At 34.3% G+C, this 14,278-nt stretch overlaps 2 protein-coding genes across 2 annotated transcripts; both read left to right on the top strand.

The window, feature by feature from the left end:
- Window positions 1–1,703: 1,703 nt before the first annotated feature.
- Window positions 1,704–5,119, top strand: LOC141619291 (eukaryotic translation initiation factor 3 subunit E-like). The gene is made up of 7 exons (XM_074436318.1): window positions 1,704–2,211; window positions 2,970–3,197; window positions 3,289–3,410; window positions 3,512–3,731; window positions 4,347–4,489; window positions 4,582–4,719; window positions 4,837–5,119. The coding sequence occupies exons 1-7, from the start codon at window positions 1,846–1,848 to the stop codon at window positions 4,934–4,936; spliced, it is 1,317 nt and encodes a 438-aa protein (XP_074292419.1). The 5' UTR covers window positions 1,704–1,845; the 3' UTR covers window positions 4,937–5,119.
- A 2,235-nt stretch (window positions 5,120–7,354) lies between these two features.
- Window positions 7,355–14,022, top strand: LOC141622613 (uncharacterized). The gene is made up of 7 exons (XM_074438635.1): window positions 7,355–7,455; window positions 7,549–7,617; window positions 8,781–8,837; window positions 9,649–9,840; window positions 12,743–12,863; window positions 12,993–13,167; window positions 13,798–14,022. Exons 2-7 carry the CDS (start codon window positions 7,565–7,567, stop codon window positions 13,860–13,862), a joined length of 663 nt encoding a protein of 220 aa, XP_074294736.1. The 5' UTR covers window positions 7,355–7,455; window positions 7,549–7,564; the 3' UTR covers window positions 13,863–14,022.
- Window positions 14,023–14,278: the final 256 nt, after the last annotated feature.

Genomic DNA, 14,278 nt, shown 5'->3' with positions numbered 1-14,278 from the left:
ATTTTCAAACAATTCGATTAATTTCTAAATATAATTTCATTATTGTCTTTTATGTGCAGGAATTTAACAAACCATGAATACGTAGTGGAGCGAAGAGTTTTAGTTATTCCATTATTATCATAAGCATACTCTTCTTTTAAGTTGGATAAAGTGTGTATTGTAGTAGTCCCCAAAAAAGTGAAATATGGAAAAAAAATGTTGTAAATATATTCTGTGACACCATATATTCACTTTGTTAGTTATTTTTCGTTGTATTACATACAATGCGAAGAGTAAATAAAGAAAGGTTGTACAAAACCTTGCTTGGCATAAAAAATGATATTACATCACTACTGTTGCAAAAAAAAAAAAAAACTTTTTTCAATAATTTCATATACAACTAATACAAACTACTATGGGTATACAAGATGAATGTTTACGCTTCAAACTAATAGTAAGAAGACAATATAAACAAGAGATAATGAAACCCATATACTCTACTGGGTTAGGGAACGATCGATTTATTTAAGATTGAGCTTCGGAGAGCTCTTATTGAAAGTTAAGATTTCGAGCGATGTTAGAGAGTTCAACAATCACAACTAATATATTGATTTATTATTATTTTTGTTATTATTATTATTATTATATTATTATTAAATGAGTAAGAAGTTATAACTATAATTAATTTGAAATAAAAACAGCCAATTTGTTGGTGTACGTACAAAGCTTTGCCGCTCTGTTTCTGAATTCAGTCTTTAGTGAGCCATCATATTTGTAGTAGTCAGGCAACCCATTAGTAATCAAATTAGATTGATAAAGTGATTCTATTTTTCTTTTGATATTCTAAAAGATTTATCTATCATTACTTATTTTATAATTCTATAATTACGCATTTCGTAAAACGTGGGGTTTCTAAAGTCGCTTGATCATATAGGATCTTAGTACTCCGTATATCTTATTGACTACAAGAGTTTAATTGGAATTTAACGATTAGATAGAATCCTACATGACATTAACATACATCCCTACTTATTTAGTATATTATTACTTGAGCATATGTGAGCAATAAAGGACATAACCAAAAAAAAAGAAGATAAACATTATTGAGATATTGTTCTACATGAGAATTGGTGTTATACGAGATAGCATTGCACATAACAAAAAATATTAACTTCTTTTCTTCTCAAAAAAAAATATTAACTTCTTTTATTTAGATAAACAATTCAATAAGTGAATTAAAATCCAAAGAGAGAGATAAACCTAATTATGAATATCGGAGTGTATATTATATAATAATTTTAGAAAACTTAAGCTAATGTCATGCTCAATTATGAATAATGACACGACCCAAAAACATAATATGATCCGAGTACAGCTTAGATTAAATTTTAGTGACACATTTATGAAACGTGAATGCTAATACAACTACGGCGTAAATTTTATGTACACGTCCCGATATTTTGAACTTTTCAACGTCAATTTTTTTAATTTATCAAAAAATGGTCAATTTGTGAATAGTATACAGTTGCTTTATTTTATTTTATGAGAGAGAAATAAAACAAGTGTAAACTATTGACCGAGATGGAGGGAGTAAGATATATCGATTGGTTTTCTACCATATTGCGATCATGAAAACACTTTTTAGATAATACATTATACATGATAGAGCATTAAAATTAGGCCCGTGCATTGCACGGGCATTAACTCTAGTATATATAAGATAGGAAACCCAAAACAAGATATAAAGCCGAGAAAACCGACCCGACAAAAACAAGTACTCGCTCCGTTCCAGTCATTTGTTGTCCTTTTCCAATAAAACCCTAGACTACGTAGAAGAAGCATCAAGGAGAAGCAGAAGCAGCAACGATGGCGAAGTATGATCTAACTCCTCGAATGGCGCCGCATATGGATTGTCATCTTGAATTCCCACTCCTTGAATTCCTACAAGAGCGTCAACTCCACCCTGAAGATCAACTTCTAAAGGGAAAGATCCACCTTCTTCTCAACTTCACTAACATGGTTGATTACGCCATGGATATTCACAAATCACTTTACCACACAGACCAAGTTCCTCAAGAGATGATTGATAGGAGAGTTGATGTTGTCGCCAGATTCAAGTCTTTAGAAGAAGCTGCTTCCCCTTTAATGGCTTTTCTTCAGAACCAGGATAATGTTCAGGAGTTACGTGCTGATAAACACTATAATCTCCAAATGCTCAATGACCGCTATCAGGTCCTTATTATTATTATTATTATTATTATTATTATTATTATTATTATTATTATTATTATTATTATTATTACTTGTTTATTTTAATCAAAGGTAAATAAATGCTTATGACTGACAAACATTTTTTGATTCTCCTGGCTATGGTTTTATGTCAATGTCATTGTTTCCTGAATTTGTAGGTCATTTGTTGTCTTTTTCCATTTTTGGGGTCTCAGTCAATTGTTGTACTTTCTATTTTAGGAATGCATTTGATGAACAATTTGATCATTCACACTCAATTTGGTCAGCTTGTCATTTAGTAATTGACCCATTTCTCTTTCCTTAGGGTGTGTTTGGATTGAGGGATTTGGAAGAAAAGGGAGGGGAGGGAATTGGAAGGATGAGAAATCCATTATTTGGTTAGCAAAATGAAAGTAGAAGGATTTGGAGGTGACGGAAAATGGATCCCTCTATTTCCCTCCTACAAAGTAAATTATTTTCCCACCAACATAGACAAGATTTGGAGGGAAAATCATCTCCTCCATTCTCCCCCCCCCCCCCTTCCTTTCCTTTCTCTTCCCTCCTTCCACCTCCCTTTCCTTTCCCTCCTTTTTTTCCTATCCAAACAAGGCCTTAGTATTTTTGCCAAAAACAAAGGACAACAATTGACCAGGACGGAGGGAGTACTTCATATTGTTTGCGGTGTTGATTTGCATGATGCTTTTGTACTACGCGGCATTTCTAACTATCTAAGTAACTCTAGTTATTGTCTAAATAAACAGATTGGTCCAGACCAAATAGAAGCACTGTATCAGTTTGCAAAATTCCAATTTGAATGTGGGAATTACTCGGGAGCAGCTGATTTTCTATACCAGTATAGAGCTCTTTGTACCAACAGTGACAGGAATCTTAGTGCGTTATGGGGAAAGCTTGCTGCTGAGATTTTGATGCAAAACTGGGATGTTGCTCTTGAAGAACTAAATCGTTTGAAAGAGATCATTGATTCCAAGGTCCTCTTCTTGTCTCCCCTATGCTTTTTATTTATTTATATTTATTTACTGTCTGTTTGCTGATGATCAATCATCTCCATTTATGCGGCAGGCATTTGCTTCGCCTTTGAATCAGGTGCAGAGTAGAATATGGCTCATGCACTGGAGCCTCTTTATCTTTTTCAACCACGACAATGGCAGGAATCTCATCATCGACCTATTTAACCAGGACAAGTTGTCATCTGCACTCTCCTTCCTAATTATGCTAAGCCCTTTGTTTCTACCTGAAAAGGCGGTAAATTACTTGTCAACTAAAATAATTCATTTCCTTTCAGGTATCTTAATGCTATTCAAACAAGTGCTCCTCATCTTCTGCGTTATCTCGCTACTGCATTTATAGTTAACAAGAGGAGAAGGCCTCAGTTCAAGGATTTCATCAAGGTCGTCCAGCAGGAGCAGTATTCTTATAAAGATCCTATTACCGAGTTCCTGGCATGTGTTTTTGTCAACTATGACTTTGATGGGGCACAAACAAAACTGAGGGAATGTGAACAAGTAAGGATTTCTTTCTTATTTTATACGCTTCCTTCCGAATTTTTTGGTTAATTAGCGTTAATTAGCAAAATAATTAGATAATAAGGGTTCACTTGAAACTATTTGGGTCTATCGTGTCCACGTCATCACTTTTTATTTTTTTTTCCAATTTTTATATGAAACCGCTAAGAAACTTAGCGGCTTTACAAAATATCATCGCCCGAATATTTGTATCTGTTTTATTTAAAAAAAAAAAAAAGAAAAATTGAAGAGCAAGGCCGCTGAGAACTTCAGCGGCTTACTAGTTACTACAAGTTTCCAACAATTTTCAACAACTTCCATCAATTACCCTATAAAATGACGTACTGATATGATAAGCCGCTAAGATTCTTAGCGGTTTTGCCTTTTATATATATAAAAAAAAACTAAGTGAAGCCGCTAGGTTTTTTAGCGGTTTCATATAAAAATTGGAAAAAAATAAAAAGTGATGACGTGGACACTATGGACCCAAATAGTTTCAAATGAACGCTTATTATTTAATTATTTTGCTCATTAACGCTAATTAACCAAAAAATTCCTTCCTTTTGCTTGGGGCCTTTTTCTTCATTTCTAATTTCGATATTTTCTTTCGTCCAGGTTATTTTGAATGATCCATTCCTGGGTAAACGAGTTGAGGAGGGCAGTTACACTAGTGTTCCCATGAGGGACGAGTTTCTTGAAAATGCCCGTCTTTTCATCTCTGAAACTTACTGCAGGATACATCAGAGAATTAACATTGGGTATGTTCCTGCTTTATGATTGACAATGGGTTCTTAATTAATTAGCTAGTTAGGTCTTTTAAATGTTTCGAGTGATTGTTTGTAATTTGCAGGGTCCTTGCCGAGAAGTTGAGCTTGAGTAATGAGGAAGCAGAGAGTTGGATTATGAATCTCATCCGCACCTCAAAGTTAGATGCCAAGATCGACTCCAAGTCTCGCACGATTGTTATGGAACCTAACTACCCCAATGTGTAAGTACAAAACATACCGTCTACAGACTACAGTTGTTTTTTTTTTTTAATTTTCTTAACTCTAAAGATTTTGTTTCGAAAACTCAAAAATCAATATTTTTTGGTGGTGTTCTTCAGGTATGAGCAGCTCATAGATCACACTAAATCTTTGTCAGTGCGAACTTACAAACTAGTCGGCCAAATTTTCGAGCAAGGTCAGCCACAAGCAGCCCGTTAAATTTCAATAGATCGAAGCATTTCTACTGGTATTGTATCTTTTGGGCGTTTTGAATTCTGAGAAGTACATTTAAATCTCTGTAGATCTTCTAAGATTTGGTTCTTTACAATTCTATTTCAGAAACACCTGTTGAATTTGATAAATGGAATATTTTTCGAGAAATAGTCTACACCGAGTTTTTTTTTTTTTTTTTTTTTTTTTTTTTTTTTGACATCAGAAAAATAACTTACAATGTTCTTGGCACCTTGTAATTGTCAATACTACAAAATATCAAGACTACAAAGTGCACCTTGTCATTGTCAATCTGCGGCTTTTTGGCATCGATGTCTTCTGGAAGTCAAGTGTGCTTTTGAAGTTGGTTCGGTTGTTCGTGGTCATTCCTCCGCCCTACTCCATCCTATTGTCGCGGATTTAGCTTATCTTAATGTGGTAGTCTTAGCTTTACATAATATTTATGCTTTCATTAGGTATGACTTTGTAGTGCTAGATTTAGCTGTCGGGTTTCTGGTGCTACCTAATCGAGTAGCTTACTTTGTCTCTTGTAGAATATTGGAAGTTATTCTCATGCCGTTGTCAAAAATAAATAAAAAATAATTACTCAAATCCAAAACAAACTCAAATGTACATTTGCCATGTCTATTAGAATGTGCAGCATGCGAACAAGACTGGATTGAGGAAGTGCTTGTCCACACTGAATTGGTGATTCAGATGCCAAATACATGAACAAGTACATACCAGAAGTTGAAAGATCACGACCAACACAAGACCGTAATGCGATACCAACAACAAAATATCAAACAAATCCATAACAGTAACAAAATATTTAGCAAACTAGTACCAGAAAGTCAGAAACCCTACAGCTAAGTTCTAGCACTACAAAGCCATACCTAAAACATACATAAAACTTATTTAAAACTGAAACAACATAAAGAAAAGCAAGCTCCTCGATGGGCTTCCTGCAGTTCTATTTAATCAAGAACCGCAACATCATAAATGTACGTGGAAGAGCACTAGACCGAAACCTTGTACCGTAGCTACAGAGTACAGACTAACGTGCGCTAATGCATTTGCTACTCTATTATAGTTTCTACGTACATATGAGAACTCAATAAAAGCAAAAGAATTACATAAAAAGTAAATTTGTTCATAAACCAAAAAATGTTGCTTCTTCCCTTCTTACGTCACTTAGAACTGTTAGAAGTCTTCAATGACATGGTAATTGTTAGGTTGCCTTTTTTTTTCTTTCTTTCTTTTGATTTCCAGTCAGTATAGATGAGTTTATGGGGGCTCGTTGGTTTTCTAAGGAAGTCTATCAAAGCCAAGGTGATGAATCTCCGAGACTTTCTATGGGGTCTTGTTGCAGGTATTTCTCCGAAGCTTCATCAATTAAGTCAAGCAAAGATGGGTGGTTTCCTTTAATCAGCGATGCTCGTCCATTAAAGTTTATAGGGGGAGTTGATATTGAAGGCAGTGTCCAGACTTCCGTCGAACGACACCAACACGTGACTGTTAACCTATGCAATTACTTTGTTTTTTTTAGTTTACTTTGTTTTATGTTGTTTTTATAGGTATGGCTTAGTGAGTCGTACCATCTCAATGTAAAACACTTTCTTTATAGCTGTCAAAAAAAAAAAAAAAAAAAATTATTTCGGGTTTGGTCTACTTGGAAAATGGAAATAGTTCCTTTTTTCCAAGCTATTGGGGTGAGTTAGTTCTGTCAGGTCTACCGATTAACCCCATACAACTAGTTTTGCTATAGACGGATATATCCGTCTATAGCTAAAGATGGGTCAAATAGCCTGAAAGTGGTGACATTTTTGGTCCCTACCACCCCACTTGTTGCTTATCCTATTTATGATATTTTCTTTTTTCTACTACTTTCCTAAATATTTTTACAATTAAATTCAATAACAACTTTCCTTACTATTTTTACAATTAAATTCAATAATACTCCCTCCTATTCATTTTAACCTTCCCCTTTCAAAAGGGCACGCAAATTAAGGGTAGGATTATTTTATTGTAAAGTATTGTGGTGGTGTAAGGTAATTGGAGAGAGGGAAGGTATTATTGTGGGGTAAGATGATTAAAATAAGTATTGTTGTGGGGTAAGGTGATTAAAATAAGATAAAGTATGAGTATTGTGGGGTATTGTTGTGGGGTAAGGTGATTAAAATAAGTATAAAACTTTACTAAATAAGGAAAGGGGGAGAGTTATATGAATAGATGAAAAAGGAAAGGGGAAAGGTTAAAATGAATAGGAGGGAGTATTATTTTTTGCACAAATTGTTATATAAGACCCGCCAAGGCGCCAACAAGTGACGATTAGCCTATATTAACTAAAAGCCTAATATAAAAGCGAAGGCTTTTGCCAAAACCCAAATTTAGCCGCGTATTACACTCTCTCTATAAACAACCGAAATTAATTAGGCGCATACATTACAATATTCTCTAACAATTGGAGAAGATGTCTTCGATGAGATCGGTAACGAATATCTAATTTCCTGCTCTCGTTTTGTTGTGTAATCTTCTGCTTCATCTTTCATATAATTATTATTTCTTTATTTCTTTATTTCTATAGATGTCGTTATTTAATTTTACTTTTAATAAATCAGGGAAAAATACAAGAAGATGCTTTCGGAGGAGAAAGATAATTCAAGCAGAGATTGTGATTCCAGCTCCGAGTATACCTCTCAATTAATCCTCCTTTTTTTTTTTTTTTTTAATTACTAAACCCTACTTGCTTCCATGGAAACTGCTAGTATTGTTACCACATGTCGAACTACTGTTGTTTTTTTTCGTTGTGTAATCTTCTGCTTCAGCTTTAGCTTTGAACTACTCCCTCTGTCTCGTTCATTTGTCGTCCTTTTTCATATTAGGGTGTCTGGGTGAGTTGTTGTCCTTTCTATTTTAACAATGAATTTGATGAACAATTTGATCATTCATCTTCAATTTCTTCCACATGTCATTTGGTAATTGGTCCATATCTTTGCGCCAAAACCAAAGGACAACAAATTGACCAGGACAGAGGGAGTACTTGTTTAACTTGTTTAAGTAGTTACTATAGATGAACCAACTCAACCAAAACCTTAAGGTGATGGTTGAGGCCCAACTATTATAAATATTCTTATTACGCTCACTCATTCAAATGCCCATTGGGCTTGAAGAGTGGTTGATTGTGCACCGACTTCCCCGTACCGTGTGCTGGGTTTCCACTTCGAGTTTTTGAGGAGTTTTGAGGTTGCCAGGATTTGAACCCGTGACCTTCGGTCACACTGGCTCTGATACCATGATAGATGAACCAACTCAACCAAAACCTTAAAGTGAAGGTGATGGTTGAGGTCCAACTATTATAAATATTCTTATTAGTTACGTTTGGTTTTTGCGTTTATCTGAGGCGCATCATGATTCTTTCACCCACTGACGTTTAATCGAGGTTGTTTGACTGTCAATTGCTCTATCGCTCTAATTTCCAACATACTTACCCAAAATGAATTTGCCTTATTCTTGCTCATAAGTCATACCCCATCTTCATTTAAATTAGAATTCAGCCTTTAAGTTAGATATATAGGGCCAAGTAGTACATGATGAGCAAATAATGTGCAAAATGTTGTACTGTATTTGTTATTCTCAATGACTCTGAATTTCTGCATCTAAAATATGCTCTGCGACTTCTGTACAAAATGTCACGAAATATGTTCAAGTAATTTATTCTTCGAGTACTGTTGTTGTTGTTGTAGCGATTCTGATTCCAGCGCCGAGTATACTTCTTAATCCTCCTACTTCTCTATCTCGTTCATATCCATTTGCTTCCCACTTTCCTTTTCTTATTATTTTGTTTTTGCAGCAGCTCTTCTGGTTCTCCTCCCCACAAGCGACCTCGTCGACCTCTCCTCTTTACTAAGTGAGTTTTTTTTATTTGAGTATTTGAGTATTGTTGTTGTTGTGGTGATGGTGCCATAGTGGTGGTGCTAATCTCTACTTCATTAAATATTTTTTTTTTTACATAAAAAAATCTTGCTTCCATGGAAACTGCTAATGTTTGTCTATACTCTACCTGACTCAAATTGTTACCACATCTCGATTCATTTTTACGTGCCCTTGAGCTTCCTTCTCACTTGATTCATCTCCTATCAAAGGGATTTGAGATTTGAGCAAAAATTTGGCTTCAGACGGTTCTGGTGAGTCGAGATGGTCCGATCCGTCTTCTCGTCTCCACAAAAGAATCACCAACACCGAAATAAAAATATTTTTCTATCAATAACATAAAAGTACCATAATGACATGCATGTAATTTTAATAATATAGTTTTTTTCCTTTCAAAAAAAAAGTGTTAATAACATAAAAATAAAAATTTTTAGTTTTTAAGAAAGGAATAGTATTAATACCTTGAATTTTATTGAAATTGAAAAGGAGAAGTAATAACATCAACTGCAAACTCAAAAACTCATGGGAAATGATCAGAGCATATTGTGATAAGAAACAGATAATACTCGAAAATCAAAAACTCCACAACCTTTGTCTTCTAGTCATTTTCTTTACAAAATTACAATGATTCCATGAAAATCAAAGCAAAAGCTTTGCAAATGGTAAGATGTTTGCGTTCTATTTTTGTTGGTTTTGGTTTTCACAAAAAGAATGAGAAGAACGGTGACGTGTTTTGATTGTTTTGGGTTTGCAAATGGTAAATTTTGCTTGTATTTCCCAACATTCAGCCAAGACTTTGAGAAAATCAGACTTAAAGACTTGAAGAAAATAGACGCTGAAGAAATACTCCCGAAAGTTTATGTTGACTGGTTCATGTCATTAGGAGCTAATGAAAATGATATCTTGTTGCCGGAATATTATGATGAATGGTTCATGACATTAGGAACTGAGGCTCAGGCAGACGTCTTATATCCTGGCATCACTACTAGAAAAATAAGCTAAGAGACCATTGGAAATTGGCCTAAGAAACCAACATTGAGATGGTTTCAAGGTCAAAGGTCTCTTAGGGTAAGAAACCATCTAAATACAAATGGTTTCTTTGTGAAAAGTTAGAAATCAATGATGATTGTTAGATGGTTTCTTAAGTATTTGGAAAAGAAACCATTAAAGTGGGAAAAAAGGTTTCTTAGCTAAGGATAAGACACCATTTCTGACAACCAGATGATTTCTTTGCTTCTTTCAAGGAATTCGACTGACAAAGAGGTACGCTCTCTTTGATTTTTTTTTCCTTTTTTTTTTCTAGCACTAGCATAGCATTCATAGTTTCCTGTATTAATGGTATAAATAATTACAAAATATATACTCATCAAAAATACCCATTAACAGTACAAAATTTATGAATTATCACTTTAACAAAGATACTCGAGTTACAATATCTCTTGAAATACACACTATTTGCATAGAGTATCCAAAAAATTAAAGGTACTCACTCTTCAAGAGCTTACAAAATTGATAAGAAAATTTCAACTCATTCTTCCACACTATATACCTCCTCATCTAATTCTAAATAGTACAAACAAATCTAATCCATATTGTCCGAACCTTATTAACTAGTCTTGGCTCCAATACATCAATACCTACACGGTAAATAAAATCCAATCACACAAATAACTAGAAATCAAAAATCATTTAAAGTTACTTTAAATAATCAAACTCATCAAACGCAGCTACATAAAATCAACACTAATCTCTCAAACATTGCAAATATACTCTCATTTAAAGATATTCACATTACCTTAACAACATGTTCGAGCAGACATTATTGTGACACAACAAAAGCAAGTTGGAGAGCAACTGCAAGTTAGCAAAAAGAGAATCAGGTAAACCACCAACCAAGGAACTGCAAGAAACAAATATGCATTTCAAATTCCACCAAAAGTTTCTTATAAGGGTGGAACATTCAATATGACTTAGGTCCAGAACATTGAAGATACATGAAACACGTTTCAGAGTGACAAAGGGGTGCGAGTGTATCAAAATCATACAATTACCTTAGCTGAATGAGAAAATTGATTGATCAATCGTCCCCAAAAAAAAAAAAAATTAACAGAAAATGATGCCCTAAAAAAATTGTTGTCATTCACAACTATATACGATGCTATTGTAAATACGCCTAGTAGGAGACATGTTAAGAACACGAAGCGAAGAAGAATGGGAACTGTTGGAGAACAAGGAATACATTAAAAATTATAATACACCTGGTTGTTGGAGAACAGTGATTAGGGTGAGGCGAGGACATCTTCACACAAAGCCAGCTACCAAGCACCACCCAACATTCTCAAACAACATATGCTTCAATTATCATACTTTATATTAAGACTTCTTTAGCCATCCAACAATTCTTGATCACTTCTAATCCATGAATCCAATAACGCAAAGTGACAAGTGGCAACCATAGTAAGAGTGCTTCCCAACTCTTCTAGTGTATGAGAAGTTGCATCAAAGACCAGGACAAAGAACAATAACGACGAGCAAAAAAATGAGATGTTATACACTTGTCACAACTTTGTTGAATTTTCTTCTAAGAGCTCCTTTTCTTGTCATAAAGAGGTCCTTTATAAAATACAATACCAATAACCATCATCTCAGCATTGTCTAACTTAATGGTAGAACAAGTTTTGTTAGGTATAAAGATTGTACACAAAGCTTTACAATTCTTGAATTACAAATGACACCTACATAACATATATTAAGCTGAAGCATAAATATATAAAACAAATCAACAACCACCAAACTATAACTAAAAACTATCTAAAAAAACACAAAAACATTTCACCAATTTGTTAAAGAAACATCATTAACCAAACAAACAAAAAAAAATACAATAATCAACAATTAAACGATTACCATTCTGCTCATATTTGGATCAAAGGCCCCCTTGTTGCTTCTGGATTTGAGAACTACATTAGTATCCTACTATTCTTAGTATAGTCTAGAAGATTTCAAAGAATATATTAGATTTACTTATACTTTACATAATTAAAGCTAATTTGACTGAAATTGTTGACGATAAAAGCTACTGTAATTGGAAATCAAGGAAATAATAACTCTCTCATTTGTCCAGATTTCACGATAAAAGCTAATTGGGGTTACAACAACCAACAAGTTTTCAATTGACAATTTATTATCTCCTATGCATATTTACTAGTATAATAAGCTATTTATATGAATAATGCATTAGCCTATTAAACCAATTACCCCATAAATAACCCTAATTCATCTACCAAAAATTCTCAATCAAATATAAACCCTAACACAAGTGATATTATCACTTTATGTAAAATCATACTGCATTCAATCAATTAAGGGATAACAAGAGCAAAATCGAAAAAAAAAGGAACTCACCTGATTGGAAAACGCAATAATTAACGAGTAGAGCGAACGAACAGCAAAAGGAGAGCCGGTGGTAGTTTGGCGGCGACAAATGGTGGGTTGGCGGGTTGCAGGTGAAGGAGCAAGTAGACGAATTGGGATTTTAGGGTTGAACTGTAGAAGGTGCTAGAGATGAGAGGGTAAATACTGAGTTGGTGAAATAAAAAATAACTTTTATTAATTTATATTTGGCTGATTGGGTTTTGTGTATCTTGTTTATTTCTTACCATTTATTTTAAAAAAAATGAAAGTATCTCAATGGCGCCACTTTTTTATATAAATAACCATTTTTCACTAAGATGGTTTCTTTGTTATTTCATGTTAGTGGGCCATACCATACATAAGAAATCAATTTTCTCTACAAGATGATTATTATAATCTAAGACACCATTGAACTACTTATATGGTTACTTATTAATGATTCCTTATCTATATTTTCTAGTAGTGCATTTATATTCAATGGTACATGAGGAAATTCTATAAAGTTGAACCTTTGACGTTTCCGAGTTTGGCCGATCTGATCCGGAAATATGGTCAGCCTGCCTTGGAATATTTTAACAAGATTAATAAGGTTTGTTTCCTCGCGCTATTATTATTATTATTATTTCTCCTTTATTTCAATGACTCGGGGTGTTTGTTCGCCATAATTGTTACTGATTTCTAATGAATTTAATATTTGTTTGAATGAATATGGCCCTAGTGTGATTACGAATATGTGAGGGATGTGGCATTAAATGAATGCGGTTTATCCTATCATCTGAACTTCTATGGTCGCCTCAAAGTCTCTTCATCAAGACCGGAATCAGAAGCACCTGAAATACTCTTTTTTGCTGATGGAGTTTTGGAGTGTTGTATTCTTGATTCTCATGAATTCGGTATGTTCTTCAAAGTTTACCCTTTTTTTATCTACCCTTCCGATTGATTTCCCCGGGTGAGCAAATTTAGGTCCGGACCGGAAAAATGGACCGGACCGGACCAAACCTGGACCGAATTATTTTGGTCCGGTCCTCGGTCTTCATTCTCCAAGGTTTGGCCTGCGGTCCGGACCGGCCCGGTCCAAGACCGGTTAATTTAGGTGCGGACCGAATGGCCAAATTTCATGTTTTTAATGGCTCAACATTAAAATATTATGAATCAAATTAATATTTTATCTTCAAAATACATTATAAATTAGTATTTTCAATGATTTTCATAAAAAGAGTCGTCTAATTATTTAAATGCATTTTATTTAACGGAATTAAAATGTAATTATCGTATACGAAATAATAAAAAAACTAATTTTACGTCCATTTCGGTCCAATACCGGACCGGACCAAATATTTCGGGTTTGGTCCAGTCCAATACCAAAAGTTTTAGGTCCGGTCTAGTTCGGTCTGGTCTTGAACCGATTCTTAGCCCTGTTGTAAATAGTAAGCTTATATCAGTATTTGTTGTTGTATTTGTTGCGAGTATTCTACACGCTAACTTGATTTGGTGGTGCACTTGGTTGCGTTCCTCTTTTGCAGGTGATGCAACAGTACTACACCCTCCACATTTCCGCTGTAGTGACCATTGTGCTCCAATCTACTAAGTGTTATGAAAGATGAAGATCTGGATTGTATTTAGTTATTGGGGAAGAATGTTTCATTCCACCAACTTTCGTACACATTGTTTCTCGTCGTGGGTGTAAAAATTTTTAACTTATAGAACTCCTCTAATGTTGTCTATTTGACTCCTCTCCTCTTCCTCAAGTGTGTGTTTGGATTCCGAAATCACAAATTTTCATTTATGACGGGCATATTTGTCTCAAGTTTGCGACTAGTCAAGTACTACCCATGTAGGGTACTATAGCCCTTGATTTGAAATTTTGCATGATCAACCTAAGAATACATCGATTTGAAATAGACTAGAAAATTCAATAGAGTTATCTCTGACTAATCTACTTTTGCTATCCAAGCACACCCTATTGTGGAGAGATTTTGATAGCGAAAGTGAAGGGAAAGGAAG

Source organism: Silene latifolia, chromosome X (assembly GCF_048544455.1).
Source record: "Silene latifolia isolate original U9 population chromosome X, ASM4854445v1, whole genome shotgun sequence".
NCBI classification, from domain to species: Eukaryota; Viridiplantae; Streptophyta; class Magnoliopsida; order Caryophyllales; family Caryophyllaceae; genus Silene; species Silene latifolia.
Note: the sequence above shows the minus strand (reverse complement) of the source record. Positions and strands in the feature narration are given on the sequence as shown.